This window comes from Puma concolor, chromosome B3, assembly GCF_028749965.1.
Source record: "Puma concolor isolate L17-30 chromosome B3, mPumCon1.1.hap2, whole genome shotgun sequence".
NCBI lineage: Eukaryota > Metazoa > Chordata > Mammalia > Carnivora > Felidae > Puma > Puma concolor.
The window spans coordinates 111,821,626-111,840,147 of record NC_141672.1 but is presented as its reverse complement, the minus strand read 5'-3'; the positions used below and the strand labels follow the sequence as shown (position 1 = coordinate 111,840,147).

The 18,522-nt window shown below is 39.4% G+C and overlaps 1 protein-coding gene across 4 annotated transcripts in view; it reads right to left on the bottom strand.

Annotated features, from left to right (window-relative positions):
- The window catches only part of PIAS1 (protein inhibitor of activated STAT 1), a 127,757-nt gene extending 110,044 nt beyond the window's left edge, over nucleotides 1-17,713 (bottom strand). Inside the window, exon 1 of one of the 4 annotated variants that reach the window (XM_086711041.1) lies at nucleotides 17,615-17,713. In XM_086711041.1, coding sequence (XP_086567167.1) covers nucleotides 17,615-17,617 — 3 coding nt within the window. In that variant the 5' untranslated portion in view covers nucleotides 17,618-17,713. Of the gene's footprint in view, nucleotides 1-16,484; nucleotides 16,606-17,396; nucleotides 17,485-17,614 lie in introns of those variants that run through there. The other 3 variants (XM_086711039.1, XM_086711040.1, XM_086711042.1) reach the window with 3 other exon arrangements.
- Nucleotides 17,714-18,522: the final 809 nt, after the last annotated feature.

Below are 18,522 nucleotides of genomic sequence, written 5' to 3'. Positions count from 1 at the left end.
GCCACCCAGGCACGCCTCCCGAAGGATATCTTATACTGGGTTCTACAGACTCCTACTTCCCTTCTAATCCTCATACTACTTATTGGTGATAATACTTCCAGAAAATCACTACCCAAAAGAAATATAATATAAGCTCCAAATTCAAGCTACACATGTAATTTTAAATTTTCTGCACACTATACTTTTAAAAAGTAAAAGAAACAGGTAATATTAATATTTTACTTAATCCAAAATACCCAAAATATTATCATTCCAACATATAATCAACTTAAAAAATATTACTGACCTTTTTTCCATCCCCCTTTTCACACTATGTCTTCAAAATCCATTGTATATTTGCACCTCCAGCACATCTCGATTTGGACCAGCCACATTTCAAATGCTCAATAGCCACATATGACTAGTGGCAACAGTTATGGACAGTGCAGCTCTAGAACAATATCCCTGTCATTCACTGAAGGTTTTAGCACCTGCCTCAACTATCCAGACTCCAACCCAATACCCTCAGCTGTGTTTCTTAACTTTCTATCATTACTCTCCACCCTCAGCCACTCACTCCGATGGCCACACCTTGGACCTTTCTACCAGAACTTATACCACCTCCAAAATCACTAATTCAAATACTAAATCCTCCAACTACCACCTCCTATTCTTACTTAAGTACCTTCGCTGCAACAATTCAACATCATAAATATCTCCAACTCACTGATGTTAATCACTGTCTGTCCATCCACCCTCTTCAGGTCCAGCTTAGAAAGATTCCATTGATCCATCATTCAACTTTCCTTTGCAAAATTCCCTTCCCCCTCTATTGCTGGCACACTCAACTGGTTCCAACTTTACAACTCAGGCAGACAGAAGAATCCATGCACACAGGCAAACAGATGTTACTATACATCTATAATCCTCAATTGCAATGGGCACAGGCATCCCACTAAATTTTCCAGTAAGCCAGCAATCAAACTTCCCATGGTAATTATGTCAATCTTTTCCTTTTTCCTCCCATATCTCCTTTCTCCAAAAACTACCTTTAATAAGTATACCTTAAACAAATAACTATTCAACTTTCTATAACAAAGCATTCAACTGTTATGTTAGTCAAAAAAAAAAAAAAAACTTTCAATGGAAACCAGTTTGACAATAAATTTCGTATTACAAAAAAACAAAAACAAAAACAAAAAAAACCTCCAAAATCTCAAAGCAGCATTTTTTTTTGCTAATTATAAAACCATGTGTTCTTTATAAAAATTCAGATACAGAAAGGTGCGAGAGAACCAGGCTATTTTTCATGTACTTGACTGGAATACTAGAATGTAAGTTTCACAAGGGCCAAGACTCCATCTGTTTCATTCCCAAATGACTACTGAGCATCTAACACAGTATCTGGTACATAAATCAGCCCTCATTTTTAGTGATCGAATGAGATCCTTGCTTTAAGTAACTGGGATATGAAAGGCCAAACATGAAGCAAGGAAAAGGAAAGGGAAGGGGAGAATACTTGTTTTCAAGATTTAGCACAGACTACATTTAGCCCAGTAAAGGAATAATTATGTTTACTTTTTAAACATAAATGTTTAAAATGTATCAAGCAAAATAATGGAAAAAATATATGATGTGTAACGTAGACTTTAATGGTTTATGCTTCCACCAACCAAAAAGATAAGACTTTTCTCACCACTTCAACTCAACTTCCTCATGGATTACAGCATGACACATATAAATCTAAGCACTTTCCAAGACTTAACCAAATGTTGATCACTGTGGCAATTAAGTCCCTTTGTCTTCCCCAAACACCTTTAGGCATAATTGCCAGATTCTAGGGGCACATGTATTTACCACAGTTCTGCGTGTTTTCAAAATGAGGTCTCCAAACCTTCCCCCTCCACCTCCACCTATTGAATCCTCCTCTTCAAAGAACACTGTATCAAATTTGGAAATTTATAAGACTATGATATAATTAGATGGTTTAACCAGAAGCAACAACTTAAAAACAACCTTACAAGTAAATAATATACATAACTAATATTTCACTGCCATTTTTTTTAAAGCAAACTATTAATACAAATTACCTAAAAGGAACTACAGAGGAGAAAGGATGAGGATACACCAAAAAAGGCTTCAAAGTTTTGGAATACTCTATTAAGTGTGATGTTTTATTAGTCCTCTATAAGTTATGCATTCCTCTACAAAATTATACATATTATTTTGTATGCACATTTTTTTTTTTTTTAATATTTTAAATTTATTTTTGAAGGAGAGAGAGACATAGCGTGAGCAGGGGAGGGGCAGAGAGAAAGGGAGACACAGAGTCCAAAGCAGGCCTCAGGCTCTGAGCTGTCAGCACAGAGCCTGATGCGGGGCTCGAACTCACAAACCGTGAGATCATGACCTGAGCTGAAGTGGGATGCCTAACCACTGAGCCACCCAGGCGCCCCTGTATGCACATTTTTTAAAGCAACCTACCTTTTAGGAAAGAACACAATTTCTATTATCACTCATAAATCTTAATTCAACATTGGCAACTATTTAAGAATGGTTATCATATATATATGGTTCATATTATGAGGTTCACAAAGTTTACAATGTCCACCAGTTAAATACAAACTGACCATACACAAACAGCTATCACATTCCCTCCCTAAAAAGAAACAAAATGACAGTAAAGGAAGAAAAAAGAAAAATTAAGTCACAAGTGCAAAGAGCAAAAGACAATGTTCAACTGGTTTAAAACAAAACAATAAAATAAAATAAAAGCACAGATCCAGTCCTCTGACAAGAGAAAACAGAAAATGAAAGGGAGAAAATTACTAAAGGATTTATACAAGACAATTTCCTAGAAATAAAAGGGATGTGTCTCCAGACTGTGCCATCAAGCACCTTAGCACAATGACTGAAAAACACCCATCCAAGGCATTTCATCATGAAGTTTGGCCACACCAGGAATAAAGATCCTAAAACCTCCAGACAGGTCATATAAAGGTTCAAAAATAAAATGGCACTTTGTACCATGTATAATGTGAAAATAACCTTTACTTTATGTTATGGAAGGCAAGGATATACAATAGAAAATGTCTGTTTTAACAGTTCGAAATTCTACCACACTTCAAATTGTCTAGTTTCATTCAAGGGATAAAACTAACTAGCCATTAGAGGAAATTTTCTGAAAAGCTAAGATCTGTCAAAGATTTAACAGTAAACTAACTTTCAATAGGATCATTACTTAACTTAAAAGTCCTTTGCTACTAATAGATTTTGGTTAATTTAGCTTGGCAAAATACTAACCTGAAATGAATGATTTTTTTTTTTTTTTTTTTGAGGGGGAGAGAGAGAGCATGTGTGCACACCTGGGGGGGGGGAGAGGGAGAGAAAGAGAGAGAGAGAGAGAGAGAGAGAGAGACAGAGACAGAGACAGAGGGGGAGAGAATCCTAAGCAGGCTCCACGCCCAGCCCAGAGCCTGACATAGGGTTCAATCTCAAGACAGTGAGATCATTGACCTGAGCCAAAATCAAGATGCTTAACCAATTGAGCCACCCAGGCACCTGGAATTATCCTTTTTTAAAACCATGGGGCCGGCAGGATGGGAGGTAGGCAGCGGGCAGGCAGCTGGACAGGATTGATACAACAATTTCAGAACAAAAGACTATAGTACATTTTCCAAAAGAGTTAGGTTATGGTAACTAATTTTTTTTTTTTTTTTTTTACTTATCTATAGTATTCTCATGTGAAAGTTGAGGAGAAACAATTTTAAATAACTCAAAAACGTAGAGATTCAAAGTTAAGTAAAACATACAGATCAGCCATGCATGGCTCTATTACTGCTCTCAAGCAGATAATTTTGATGCAAGATAATATGTCTCTACCTCTCCACCAGACTGAATTCTTTTCCATCAGTAATTGTTCTAATGATCTCTGTATAATGATGACTAGCACAATACCATGCACACAGAATACACCTGAATATTTAATCAATACATAAATGACTATCTAAAAAGGCCTAACTATATAAAAAGTAAAACAAATTCTCTTCAAAATCCATGTTTTTAATGAGCTATGAAAGACTGCAAAAGGGAAAACATTGCAGGATCAACTAATTTGTAAATCAAGTGAAAAAAAATTATTTCTGTATTCATTCATAAGATATTACTTCAGTCAAATTCCCTAAACCAGGGCACCTGGCTGGTTCAATCGGTAGAGCACGCAACTCTTGATCTCAGGATTATAAGTCTGAGTCCCACATTGGGTGTAGAGATTACTTAAAAATAAAATCTTAAAAAAAAAAAAAATACCTCAAACCCATAGCTAATTAATAAGAGCTTAACTATTTGCACGTCACACCAATATCACTTTTTCCCTTGATTAACTTTATGTGCAGAATTACATTTGATGGAGGACAAACTCCCTGAATCCCAACAGCATTCACAGTATCCTCACCACGCCAACCCCACCCCCACCATACAAATACAAACATCACCCTCAGAACCCTCAGAACTTCAAATAGATTATGTACGTATGATGACAAGACATTTGAACATCAAAAAATGAGCCACTTTTACTAAAGCTACAGATAAAACTTGAATATGTTTGCAAAACAAAATGTTTAGTATCACCCTCCATACTCAACAGAATCACCTGTTAAGATCAGCAGATTCCAGAAAATACCTCAGTACAGTATGAAGAGTTTACCTACAAGAAATTATGTTCTAAACAATTATCAATCAACCCATTAAACAGCAAAGCTGAACTTAACCAAACTATTCAAGAGTTACAGCACATTTTCATATGCAAATAATGCTGCTAATTACAAATGAGCGTTATCTGATATCCTTTCTATTGGGCATAGCAGGTTTGCCACTTGGAAAAACTCTGGGGCTCCTGGGTGGCTCAGTCAGTTAAGCATCCGACTTTGGCTCAGGTCATGATCTCGTGGTTCCATTAGTTTAAGTCCCACATTGGGATCTCTGTTGTCAGCACAGAGCCTGCTTTGGATCCTCTGTCTCCCTCTCTCTGCCCTTCCCCTGACCACGCATGCATGATCTTGCTCTCTGTTTCTCTCTCAAAACGAAATAAACATTAGACAAATTTAATTAAAATATTTTTTAAAAATAGTCTGGAATTAAGAGTTATTAACTTTAACTGTTTCCCCCTTCTTATTAGTCTAAACTATTCCTGGGATTACAATTTAAATTTAGGAGTGAAAAATAATGGCAATCCTAAAATTCATATTACTGTCCCTGAATTGAATAATTAGTATTCAATTACACAAACAATGGCACACTTTAAAAAAAAAAAAAAAAAAAAAACTTTCACCTTTAAGATGTCACCTGATTTTGAAATCACAGATTGGAATAACTTTTGTACAAAAGTCTTCATTTTCCAGGGGTGCCTGGGTGACTCAGTCAGTTGAGCATCTGACTTCCGCTCAGGTCATGATCTCGTGGTTCATGAGTTCAAGCCCCATGATGGGCTTTGTGCTGACAGCTCGGAGCCTGGAGCCTGCTTCGAAATCTGTGTCGTGCTCGCTCTCGCTCTCTCTCTCTCTCTCTCTCTCTCCCTGCCCCTCCCCCGTTCGCGGTCTGCCTCCCTCTCTCTCTCAGAAATAAATAAACATTAAAAAAAAAATTTTTTTTAATCTTCATTTTCCAGTCTTACCTTGACACCCTGGGGAAAGACACTTGAGGAATACAGAGACTGAAGCTTTTCAAATACAACTCTAAAGAAGGTAGAAAGAAACTAGAAAAGCATTCTGAGTTTTATAATCTCTAGGTTCCACTTCAATCCCACAAGAGGGAAAGGAAGAAAATGAAATAGGTCGAATGCAAACCAATCATCTTAGATACCTGGTAAGAGCTAAGAAGATCTGCCAAAGAGGAAATTATTGGCTAAAATAGGTTAGGAGACATCTGTATGGATTTTTCATTTATCCAAGACATTTCTATCCTCTACAACAGAAAAAAGCCAATCAAGGGTTGAGACATAACCTTGAGAAAATAAAAAGTTACACAATTCCCTCTTTATTACTGAATTAAAACACTTGAGAGCAGAGTCATTCAATGCAATGCATTAGTATTTTTACTACAGAAATGCAAGATACAATTCAACAGTTTCTGCTTGCAAACTTGCCTTGTAAATGGGATCACTATTATCTATAAACAAGCTATTTTTTCTTTTAAATAATAAAAATAAATACCACGGGTGAGAAGGTGAAAGGGCTAGTCTCATTTTAAGCTACAGACTCTTGCACTGTGACCCTTATTCAAACAGTGTTCAGGTTCTCCAAGATTTTGCTCTCTGGACTCCTTTACAGTCTAGAAAATGGAGGATGCCCAAAATCTTTGTTGATTAAATCTATTCATATTTACTGTATTAGAAATTAAAACAAATTTTTAAAAGATTTATAATTTAAAAATAATAAATTCACAGGGCGCCTGGGTGGCTCAGTCCATTAAGTGTCCAACTGATCTCGCAATCCGTGAGTTTGAGCCCTGCGTCGGGCTCTGTGCTAACAGCTCAGAGCCTGGAGCCTGCTTCAGATTCTGGGTCTCCCTCTCTTTCTGCTCCTCCCCCATTCATGCTCTATCTCTCAAAAATAAAAAAAATAATAATAAATTCACTATTTATTAACATAAATCACATGTAAATTTTAAGAACTATATTCCAAGACAAAAATATATTAACAAGAAAACTGTCATTGTTTTACATTTTTACACACCTCTTTAATACAAACCTCTGGCTTAATAAAGACAGCCTGATTCTCGTATCCACTTTTGCATTTAATCTGCTGCATGAGGTTGTTTTGACTAAAGTACATGAAGAAAATTCAGCCTCACACAGGTATGCAGTTGGAAAAAGATATTTCAATAGCCTTTTCAAGTAACTATGGATACTCTTTGATCCTTCACCAAAACTCGGCAAGTGGCAGTTTCTTTTTAAAGGCTGTTGGAATATGGAATCTGAAACCGGATCACAGAATACTTCCTACTCTGATTTACTGAAATCCATTGGTCTATCTTCCATTTCCAATGGATCTTTTTACCCATGCATGATTTTGTAATCCCATGCATTATTTAGAAATCATTGCTTCATTGAGTTACGCAGCTCTTCCAAATGTCAACACTTCCACTACACAACTTCAATGTATCACATTCATTAGTACCACCAGTGATCTTATCAAAAAGTACCGGGAACCTATCAAACACAGTAGCAAATACAAGTCTCCCAAAATTCTATTTTCCCTGGAAAGCTTGAATTTTATCATCAGCAACAAATATTGTCAATTGTTCTCTTGCACAGAAACTGTTCAATATCCAAGTCTGTATAACCACACTTTGTCAGCCATTTTTTCAAGTAAAAACGGTATTCCATTAAAAAAGCAGCTAGGTTCAGCCTGTTAACTCAAACAACTGAACAACACCTTTTCTTTCAGTTAACCATAGGGTTTGGTACTCAGTAAAAGTGCTTTTACAGGCACTTACCATTTCATCACACAACGTGTATCTTAAAATGTACTCAAGGACTGAGACATAATCAATCAATACATTTGGGGGGGAGGATTTATTTAGGACACTAAGTGTAACTGGCATTTATTTTTTAATTCCAAATGCATGGTCATGTGCTAAACTAGGACAGTTTAGTGCCACTGCCTTAATTCACGCTAAGCCACCAGCAGTTTTACCCACCACTGATTTTGCAAACACCTTACTACTGGTTAGAAAAATCATTTTGACCTGCAGGACCCCCAGAAAGAGCCTGGTGAACCACTAGAGGTCTGGAAAATGGACTCTGAGAACCACTGTAATAGCTAATATATTACGTACATGACTTTAAAGAAGATTAATTTTTAAATAAATATTGTTATAACAAGAATGTTTAAAAATACACATACATGCATAGAGATATACTCAAATCACTGATAGCCTGCTACCTCACAGTGGGAACCCAAACATAATGAATGACAGAATGTGGTAGATACTTCTTGAATAAATAACAAATGATTGCCAAGTACCTACCATAAGCGAGGCTATAAGCTAGGTGCCTCTATATTCCCATTCTTGGGTAACTTACAGAACCCTAGAGACTAGAATGATGATTTTAATGTATAAGAAAAATGTTTATCCTGAAATCTTTCAGATCTTTTTTTAAGATTAGACCTACATGCCTGCAAGAAAAAGTCTTAAAATTCACCATAAAGCACAAGATAGCATGTTAAATTCTATTTTAAGCACTATGCCATGAAGCTAAAAACAGGCTTGCTCACATTCAGAAACCCAAATACAAAATGAACTGCTCTGGCTGTGCACTGCCAGAATCCCATAAAGAGCTTACATTCCATTTCCCCTCAAGCCAAACAACCCTTACCTGTTTTAGTTTTTATTCCTATTTTTCAGTAAAACTCCAAAATTAATACCATACATGTTACATTTATTATGGCAACTATTTAAAAAGCAACAATATAACAAAACCATCAAAACAAGTTAAGAACTTTAAAAAAAAATTTTTTTAATGTTTTTATTTATTTTTGAGACAGAGAGAGACAGAGCATGAACAGGGGAGGGTCAGAGAGAGGGAGACACAGAAGTGGAAACAGGCTCCAGGCTCTGAGCTGTCAGCACAGAGCCCGACGCGGGGCTCGAACTCACGGACCGTGAGATCATGACCTGAGCCGAAGTCGGCCGCTTAACCGACTGAGCCACCCAGGCGCCCCAAGTTAAGAACTTTTAGACATACACATTGATAAATTCAAGAGGTAAACCTCTATAAACATACATACAAAATATGTGCGCTGTTAAAAAGAATGAGACCATCTCATTCTGGGATACGGCATGGAAAGATCTTCAATAAGTATTATTAAGAAAGAAAAAAAAAGGCAAGTCAAAGTATAGTAGGTATAGTATGATCCCATTTATGTTTTTAGAAAATATATTCATGTACATGTACATTCATTTAGTAATACTTCTTAAGTTCCTTCTCTGTGCCTATTCTGTTCTGAATCCAGACATATAAACATACAAAAAATTACAAATATTATACAAGCACACACACATGCCCAAAGAAAAATGAGTAAGTCAGACACAGAAGACTATATATGATTTCATTTATATGAAATGTCCAAAATACTGATCTGCTTTCTGTCTCTGTAGATTTGCCTATTTTGGACATTTCATATAAATTTACAAAGACATAAAATCTACAGAGACAAAAAGCAGATTAGCAGCTGCCTCAGGGTGAAATGAGTTGTGGGCAATGGGGGAAATAGCTGAAAGGTATAGGATTTCTCTGGGGATAAGAAAAATATTCTAAAATGGACTATGGTGATGGTTGCACCACTTTGTGTATGTATTAAAAACCATTTAACTGTGTATCTTAAATAGATGAACTGTATGGTATGTGAATTATATCTCAATAAAGCTGTTATACTCCTCACTCCCAAAAAAGAACAGACACCAAAGTGATTGCCTCTGCTGGGAGAGGGGGGTTTGAAGAGAATGAAGTCCCTTAAAATTGTACTCTACTTACTTCTATACCATTACAATAAGAAATGTATTCACTTATTACATACGTAAGTTAAAGAAATATAAAAGATAAACCTGAAGCAGTCCTTCAAAGATATCTACATTTTTATTATCTATATATTATCTATATAGATATCAAAGATATCTATATTATTCTGGAAATGTTATTCAAGTTCATCTACAAAGCAGCCATGAAAAAAAATGTGAGGTTGTGAATATTTACAAGTTAGACCATCATACAGACATGTACATCAGCCCCTTTACTAATAGAAACAAATGTTGAACATAATTTGTTCATTTCACAAATATATCTTAAGCACCTACTGTGTCCACAGGGTAGGGATTGGGGAAAATGAAGTGGTATACAAAGTACAACACTAATCAACAAAAAGAAACAAACTACCAGCTCTGGCTTTAAGTTAAGGACTTTTGCCATAGAGTGGAGGAGACAAAACACACACAAAGTGGACGGGGATCAAACTATGTAGAAAATCCGGAATACGTGAGAGCTAAAACTTTATCCTGTTTTCAATGGAAAGCCATTGGAGTGACAGGATGAAAAGAATGTTTTGAGAAAATTAACCTGGCAACCAAAGGGGGGAAACTGAGCAGGAAAGGTTAAGAAGGAGATGAAGTTTTAAAAAACAGGAACATTGGGGCGCCTGGGTGGCTCAGTCGGTTAAGCGTTCAACTTCAGCTCAGGTCACGATCTCGCGGTCCACGAGTTCGAGCCCCACGTCGGGCTCTGGGCTGATGGCTCAGAGCCTGGAGCCTGTTTCCGATTCTGTGTCTCCCTCTCTCTCTGCCCCTCCCCCGTTCATGCTCTGTCTCTCTCTGTCTCAAAAATAAATAAACATAAAAAAAAAAAAAAAAACAAAACCAGGAACATTTGCTGGGGCACCTAGGTGGCTCAGTAAGTTGAGCAACCTACTTGGGCTCAGGTCACGGTCTCATGGCATGAGTTTGAGCCCTGCATGGGGCCCACTGCTATGGGCGCAGAGCCCCTGCTTGGAATGTTCTGTCCCCCTCTATCAGTGCTCCTCCCCCGCTTACACTCTCTCTGTCAAAAATAAAATAAACATTGAAAAAAAAATGGAGGGGCGCCTGGGTGGCGCAGTCGGTTAAGCATCCGACTTCAGCCAGGTCACGATCTCGCGGTCCGTGAGTTCGAGCCCCGCGTCAGGCTCTGGGCTGGTGGCTCGGAGCCTGGAGCCTGTTTCCGATTCTGTGTCTCCCTCTCTCTCTGCCCCTCCCCTGTTCATGCTCTGCCTCTCTCTGTCCCAAAAATAAATAAAAAACGTTGAAAAGAAAAAAAAAAAAAAGAAAAAAAAATGGAACATTTGCAACAATCCCGTGAGACATACTGATATTTCAGTTACCGGGTGGTATTCAAAGGGTTTAAATGTATTTTGTTTGCTTGATCTAAGGTGAAACAGAAAAGGAAAAAAAAGATAGTTTCTTCATTTTGCTGAGTTTTGGATATTCATTACAAAGAATGAAGTTTTACCAGAAAATTCTGAAGGGAGGAAGGGTTGGGGGCAGGGTGGGGGGGGGGCTATCATTTCATGTGATACCACTTAAACCAAAAGTAAAGGGAATCAAAAGAAATGGAAGTCCCACAATTTTTAACATGGAAAGGGAAGTATAATCATATTTTGTAGTAAGAGTAGTAAAAAGTGCATGACAATTATGAAATTGATAATAAAATACAACTACTTAAAATTTCTTTGTCACCTATTTTTTAAAATCCTCATGGTAAAACTTGTTACATAAATTCAAGTCTAGGTGATCAACTTTTGAGTTTGATCAATTTCACACCCTTAACTGTTCCTTCTACACTGCAGTAGTTTTCAGATGTTGCAGTGTATATATATATATATAGATAGATATATATAGATATATATATATATATATCTATATATATATAAACGTTTATTTTTGGAGAGACAGACAAAGCGTGAGTGGGGGAGGGACAGAGACAGAGGAAAACACAGAATCCCAAGCAGGGCACCAGGGAACCTGACATGGGGCTGGAACATAAGAGTTGTGAGATCATGACCTGAGCTGAAGTCGAATGCTTAACCAACTGAGCCACCCAGGCACCCCGCATAAATTATATTCTTAACTCAACTGATATGTGCATTTATTGATTTAACCCATAAAAGTTTCTTAAAATAGAAAAATATTTCATTGACTATGTAATCTCTTTTCTATAACAGCCTCCTCAAAACAATGTTACCTACCAATATAATACTAAGGCAACACTTAAGTTTTGAGATTAAAAATGAGTAAGGCAAATTCTCATTTCCACTTTATCTATATTAATGCTCAACACTGCTTTTCCTAAAATGTCAGTTAAAAACACATGCACATCTACACAAGGCACATAAACTTCCGATATTTGATTACTGTGATACAATTTCAAAAATCAAGCACACTTGAAATAAATTATAAATGCTGTTTGATACTCTATTTCATACTTCATCAAAAGTTCTGATTGAGAAGCAATGTTTACTTATATTTTATAGAATATATCTCTGCCATCATTTAATAATCTTAACTGATACGTTTACAGAAATAGAAACAAAAGTACAATGAACAAATCAAGAATTACTTATTTCACTCACAACACTTCCATCTAATCAAAATACCATTTGCTGTGCTGCCTACAGCACAGAAAAAGTTCTGTCATATCAATGTATTTTGTTATTAAAAAAAAAAAACATTTGCCAACTTTTAGATCAGGCTGTTTGTTAAGACACTGTTTAAAATAGCAAAAAGTTGGAAATAATCTAATTGTTCAATGATAAGGTACTAGCTGAATAAAATACAATGTTACCTTTCAAATGATCACATAGACCTATATTTACTAACCTAGAAAGATAGCCATGAAAATAGCAGATTACAAATAAAGAGAAGTGTGATCTCTTTTTGTGATGAATATACATACACATATGCTCACAGAGAGTCTAAACGGATAGATACCCAGATGTTAACCATGATATTTCTAAGTGCTGGGATTACAGGTGTTTATTTTTTCTGCTTACTTTTCAGCATTCTCTGAAATATTCAAAGTAAAATGACATTTGCAAGAATTAAAACATCTATGATTCCAACTAACAAACTCCAAAATCTTCCTTGCAAAAAGCCCAAGGAATATCCAAAAATACCCTGGCATAGAGCAAGAGGGAAAGTATTAGCAACAACATAACTAAAATTCTTTGTGAGCAAGGCACCCTAGACGTCACCAGGACTGACATGGCACCTTTACAACAGCCTATAGAGTACAGGGCTTGAAATCACAAGACCTAGGTTCAAGTCCCTGCCACTTTTATTTGTATGACCTTGGGCTAGTTGCTTACTCTTTCTGGTCTCACTTTATCAATAAAAGAGAGCTATTACCTGCCTTCCTACCTCAAAGAACGGTTAGAAAGATCAGATGAGATAATGTGATACATTATTAACTGGAAAGTACCATATAAAAATAATTCATCCAAATATTAAAAAAAAAAAAAAAAATGATGCATAACACCAGAGCAAATTATTTCAAAAAACAGCACAATCAATTCTGTAATGAACCAGGGGTCTTGTTTTAAAAGGCTACAATCATCATAAACAGCCAATTTTTCAGAAACCCTAACACTTCTTCCCAGTTCCCACTACAACCATGAGCCATTTAATTTCCTTATCCCTAGTTACCACCTAGAAAGGGTACAAATTACACTGAACTCAAAAAGCTTCAGCAAGAACCCTGGAGCAACATGTTGATGGAGTTCACCAGGAGAAACCCAAGGTTAATCAGCTATGGACTCACCACTAAGCACTATTACAATTCACAGTGGTTACAAGAGACTCTTTGAAAAGAAAGACAATACAATGACCCAGGAGAAAACTGTGGATGAAAAAGCAGTATTTCATACAATTATATGAAATCCTTAAAAACTAAAGTGTTTTATAAATTGTTTTTAAATACTGTTCATAAAAATGGTGACTTAAAACAAAAGTCATCTAAATGTGGCACGTGACACAAAACCAAGTTAGGGAGATTCGGGGCGCCTGGGTGGCGCAGTCGGTTGAGCGTCCGACTTCAGCCAGGTCACGATCTCGCGGTCCGTGAGTTCGAGCCCCGCGTCGGGCTCTGGGCTGATGGCTCAGAGCCTGGAGCCTGTTTCCGATTCTGTGTCTCCCTCTCTCTCTGCCCCTCCCCCGTTCATGCTCTGTCTCTCTCTGTCCCAAAAATAAATAAACGTTGAAAAAAAAAAAAAAAAAAAAAACCAAGTTAGGGAGATTCAAATCAAATCCATGAATAAATTGTCAGATTTATGTGCTTCTATCTGAAAGAGAGGCAGACAATTCACACCACAAAGATCAAAATCAAGTGGCTATTTCTTGAAAATAAAGAGGCAGACTTTGACAACAGAATTTACGGACAGGCTTATAGATACTTTAAAAACAACGTTTTAAAAAGATGGCTTCAGGGCGCTTGGGTGGCTCAATCTGCCGACTCGTGAGTTTGGCTCAGGTCACAATCCCAGGGCTGTGGGATCGAGCTCCGCGACAGGCACTATGCTGAGCATGGGGCCTGCTTGGGATTCTCTCCCCACCCCCTCCACCGCCCCTCTCCCCTCTCTCTAAAAGAAAATAAAATAAATATTAAAATAAATAATAAAAGAATGGCTTCTCTTCCCATTGAATTCCATTATTTTACTCCACTAAAATGAACTTCTTCCTTCCCACTGTTCCTCCTGTGAGTTAAAATGGCAATGTAAATTGATTTGAGTTTTAGTGCAAAAAAATTGTAATTAAGAAGTACTCTAAGAGAAACTACATGAAGCTGTCAGATTATTAACTTCCAAGATCATCTGGCCATCACACCCTCCTTCTTTTTAAGTTCCCAAAGATAATAAAATGCTCACTCTACATTCTTACAAATGTCATTTACGGGTATTCCCCTAATGAAAAATTAAACTTTTCATAAACAAATGTGCACAGAGAATTCTTTTTGATATGTATGACTCATCTGATCTTTGTAGATTTGTTATAGATTTAAAAGGACTCACTAAAATGGGCCATGAGGAAAATAATCTTGAATACAATCCACAGCAAAATGAAATGTGGGTTGTGAATTAAGATAACAAAAAAGTCACGGTATTTACTCAAAGCCTCATAGTTGGAAATCCATTGTAAGTACTGTATTTTCACCTAAAACTCTGAGAAAAAATCTGGCTTTTTCTTAAATCTTATTCTGACTTTTCCTATCTTATTAGGAATAAATGCTATTTACATCCAAAACAAAAAACAAAAACCCATCAGAAAATATAATTTCCGAGAGGAGTATCTTCCAAAGCTTACTGCACAGAAAATTATATACACACATTCTCAAATAACTATGGTAGGCATTCCTAAGATCATCTACCTAAAAAAAAAAAAAAAAAAAAAAAAGAACAGCAAATCCAACCACAATCAAGTACTAAAATTTTTAACACAGCTATCACCAGCTAAGCAATTTATCACAGCTTCTCAAAGTATTGGGCACACACAGTGACAAACCAGTATGTCAAAACAGTTATTATAATTTGAAAAAAAAACTGTGCTACAGGAACACAAGACGAGTTTTTCCTCTGGAAAAAAATTCAAGTAGATTTTTGAAAGAGCAAAAAGGGAGACCAATTTTAGAAAAATAATGTTTCCCCCCAGTGTTTAGCATTTATCTGATACAGCCTCATTTTTGCAAAGAGAAACTTTACCTAACAAGACTCACACCAGGGATCTGATCTATCCCCAAAGGCACTTTCTTAAAATGAGAAAGAACAAAGGAGGAAATCTCCCAGCATGTGCTTTCCATACCAGTTTCTTTGGACAGCATCAAGAGTGACAATATAGCCAGCCCAAGCTTTTCAGCTTTATTCTGTGGCCCGTGTACAACAGAACTGATTAGCTATCACTCAAAAGGATTCCAAACAAAATAAATATTAGAAGGTAAAGATCATAGCAACATAGTGACTACATAGCAAGAGTAAAACTACAGAAGACATGTATCTTATTAAACTTGTGTACTTTTCATTTCAAGAGTTAATGACCTCAGAATATTCAAATTCCTGAGGCTTTTTCATTTCAGTCAATAGTTTGAAACTGGATTAAAAAAAAAAAAAAAAACGAAACCAACCACTCCAAATCTGCTCTCCCTTAAATTAATTTGTAATTAGAAGTCAATTTAAAAAGAGTGACATTCAAAGCCAGTGCCTTACTTAATACACAAATTTTGGAATGTTAACATTGCAAAATTACTGGGGAAACCGATCTTTCAGCGAAGCTTTCCAGAGAAAAACTCTCCAGAAACAAACCTGGCGCTTGGCTGTTCTAGAAGCTGTCGTTTCAGTATAACAGAGAAAATAAATTTTAAATAATTTTTATTAATTATGGAAAGAGGACCCCCCTGCCCCCCCCCCCCCCCCCCCCCCCCCCCGCCGCCAAAGATTTACAAGTGTGTATCCCCATCTCCACTCTGACAGAGATGTCAGTTCTCTGGGTCAAGATAAAACCAGCTGCTTGGCTCACACACAGGAAGCCACAGACAGGGGAATATCGCGTTCAGAGCCTCGAAATAATACGCGTTAGTTAAAACTGCCTGCTACTAAACCAAAATTATTCAAGCGGAGCCCCATTTGTCACAATCCAATCATAAGGGTTCCACCCGCCCTCCCCCAACGGCTTGTGTAGTGGTGGGTATATCTGCTTCGGTAAAGAAGCCATCATCAGGTAAAGAAGACTGGGGTGGGAGAAAAAGCGGGGAACAGGGGGCACCCTTTCATCCAATTTCGCGAGGCGTGAGTAATTGGTACAGTTGAGAGGAACGGAGGAACGTTCTATTTATCGGGGGTTGAAGTAGGGTGAGGGGAGAATTTCGTTCAAATCAACATGGCCAGCAAGATGTCCCTACAAACAAAAGGCAACGGGGGGATATAAACACGAACCATTCACCTCCATCAGCTATAGCATCGCCATCATGGTGTGTGCAGAGACCCCCAAAGGCTCCTCTCACCCTCCGCACCAGCCAGAGGAAGAGAAGGAAAAGAAGGGAGAGGTAGCTGCTTCCCACCACCCACCACTGCTTCCAAATACACACCCTTCGGGGGGGGGGCTCCCCCCCCCCGCGGTTGCCCAGAATCAGAGAGAAAGTAACGTCCCGCCCAGGCAGACTCCCCCGCCACCCCTCGGCCGAACCCCAACGCCGGCCCGGGGCTCACTAAACTTTACCGGAGCTTCTCCCCACATCCCCGCCCCAATGCCCCAAGATCGCGCTGCCCACAAGCTGGGCACCCCCGGCGCCTCCTGACAGGCGGGCAGCCGGGGAGAGCCGACTCCGGGGTGGGGGCGGCAGGGAGCCACTGAGGGGCGGGGCGGCCGGAGCCAAGTTCCCGGGGGTCTAAGGAGAGCTCCTGACAGCAGCCCGGGACTGCAAAGGAGGAAGAGGAAGCGGCGGCGGGGAGCTTTCCCAATCCCCCCTACACGAGCACCCTGCCCCAGCCCCCGTTCCCCATGGGGGGGCGGGGAGGCTGGCTGGAAGGTGAGGAAGCCGAGCCCAGGGGGCAGCCGAGGCCCCCACCTCCCGACTCCCGATCTCTTCCCCCGCCACCCCCGCCAGAGGCGCCCACAACAATAACACGCCGGGGACGACCCGTCAGCGCCCCCGAGGCACCCGGGGCCCGCGGCCCGCCGCTGCCGGGCCCCCTCAGCTGGGGCCGGGCGCGCCGCTCCTCCCTACAACTCCAGGCCCGGGTGGAGTCAGGCCCGAGCGGCCCCCCAGGGTCAGACCCATCCCCCCCGGCAGCAGCGGCGCCGTCTCCGCGGCCGAATATTAGAAGTGAATTCGAGCTGCGCTTTACCTTTAGTTCCGCACTGTCCGCCATCTTGCGTCTGTCAGCGCAAGCGCACTGAACCTCGCCGGGGGCCGCCGCTAGACCCGCCCCTCTAGCCAGCCTGGCCCCGCCCCGGCCCGTCCCCTCTTGCCCCTCCACCTCCCCGTCCCGCCCCCGGCCTCCGCCCCTCTCCGGGAGCTCGGAGCCCCGCCCCGGGCACGTACAGCAGGGAGACGGGCACGTACCATTTAAATAATGGCGCCAAGCGGGGAGGTTTGACAGTTACTCCCCCCTCGGCCTCCCCGCCCCCCATCCTCTCCTGGCTAGCTCCTCCGGAGAAAGGCCGGAGCGAGTGGGCTGCCGGCCTGAGCCCCGCCCCTCCGCGGCCTGCAGAACCTTGCTGCAAAGCTTCGATGCCTACAGTCACAGAAACTATAATGGCCCCCTCCCCCAATCAGCGAGTCCTTTTCAGCACCTGCTACCTTCGAGGCTACAATCCGTTACATTTGAAGATCACTTGATGAAGCATTTCCAGATTTATTAGCTCAGATCCTGCTCATGACAGTGCGGTGAAGTGGGCAGAGCAGAGATTACAATTCACGTGGTATATATGTGTGTGTGTATATATATATATATATATATATATATATACACACACACACAGTGTGTACACACACACACACACACACACATATGTATAGAGTCAGAAATGAAAGCTCAGGCAGGGAAAGTGACTTGCCCAAACACTTGACAGGGGCGTGACCTAAGACAAAATTCTGAAGACGTTCGTTCATTAACTCTTTGTTTCAACAATTATTTAGTGATTATGTTCCAGTCCTGTTTCTTTATATATACATCGGAAAATTAAATACAACTAAGTCCCTGCCCTCCTGTAGTTCTCTAATGGACGTACAGACAAGTGATAAAGATACAATTACAAATGGTGATGAGTACTAGAAAAGAACAAAGGGTCCAGTGAGAGAATAGCGATTGGAAGGAGATGGACTTAATGCAAGGAGGGCTTTCTCTCCAATAAACTGACATTTTAAGTAGATGTGATGAAAGAATTATTTCACACCTTTTCCTCCCTATTGGAAGCCTCCTATACCTCCTCTCCAACCCCCACTTTTTGCTGGCAATTTTGCTTCATACC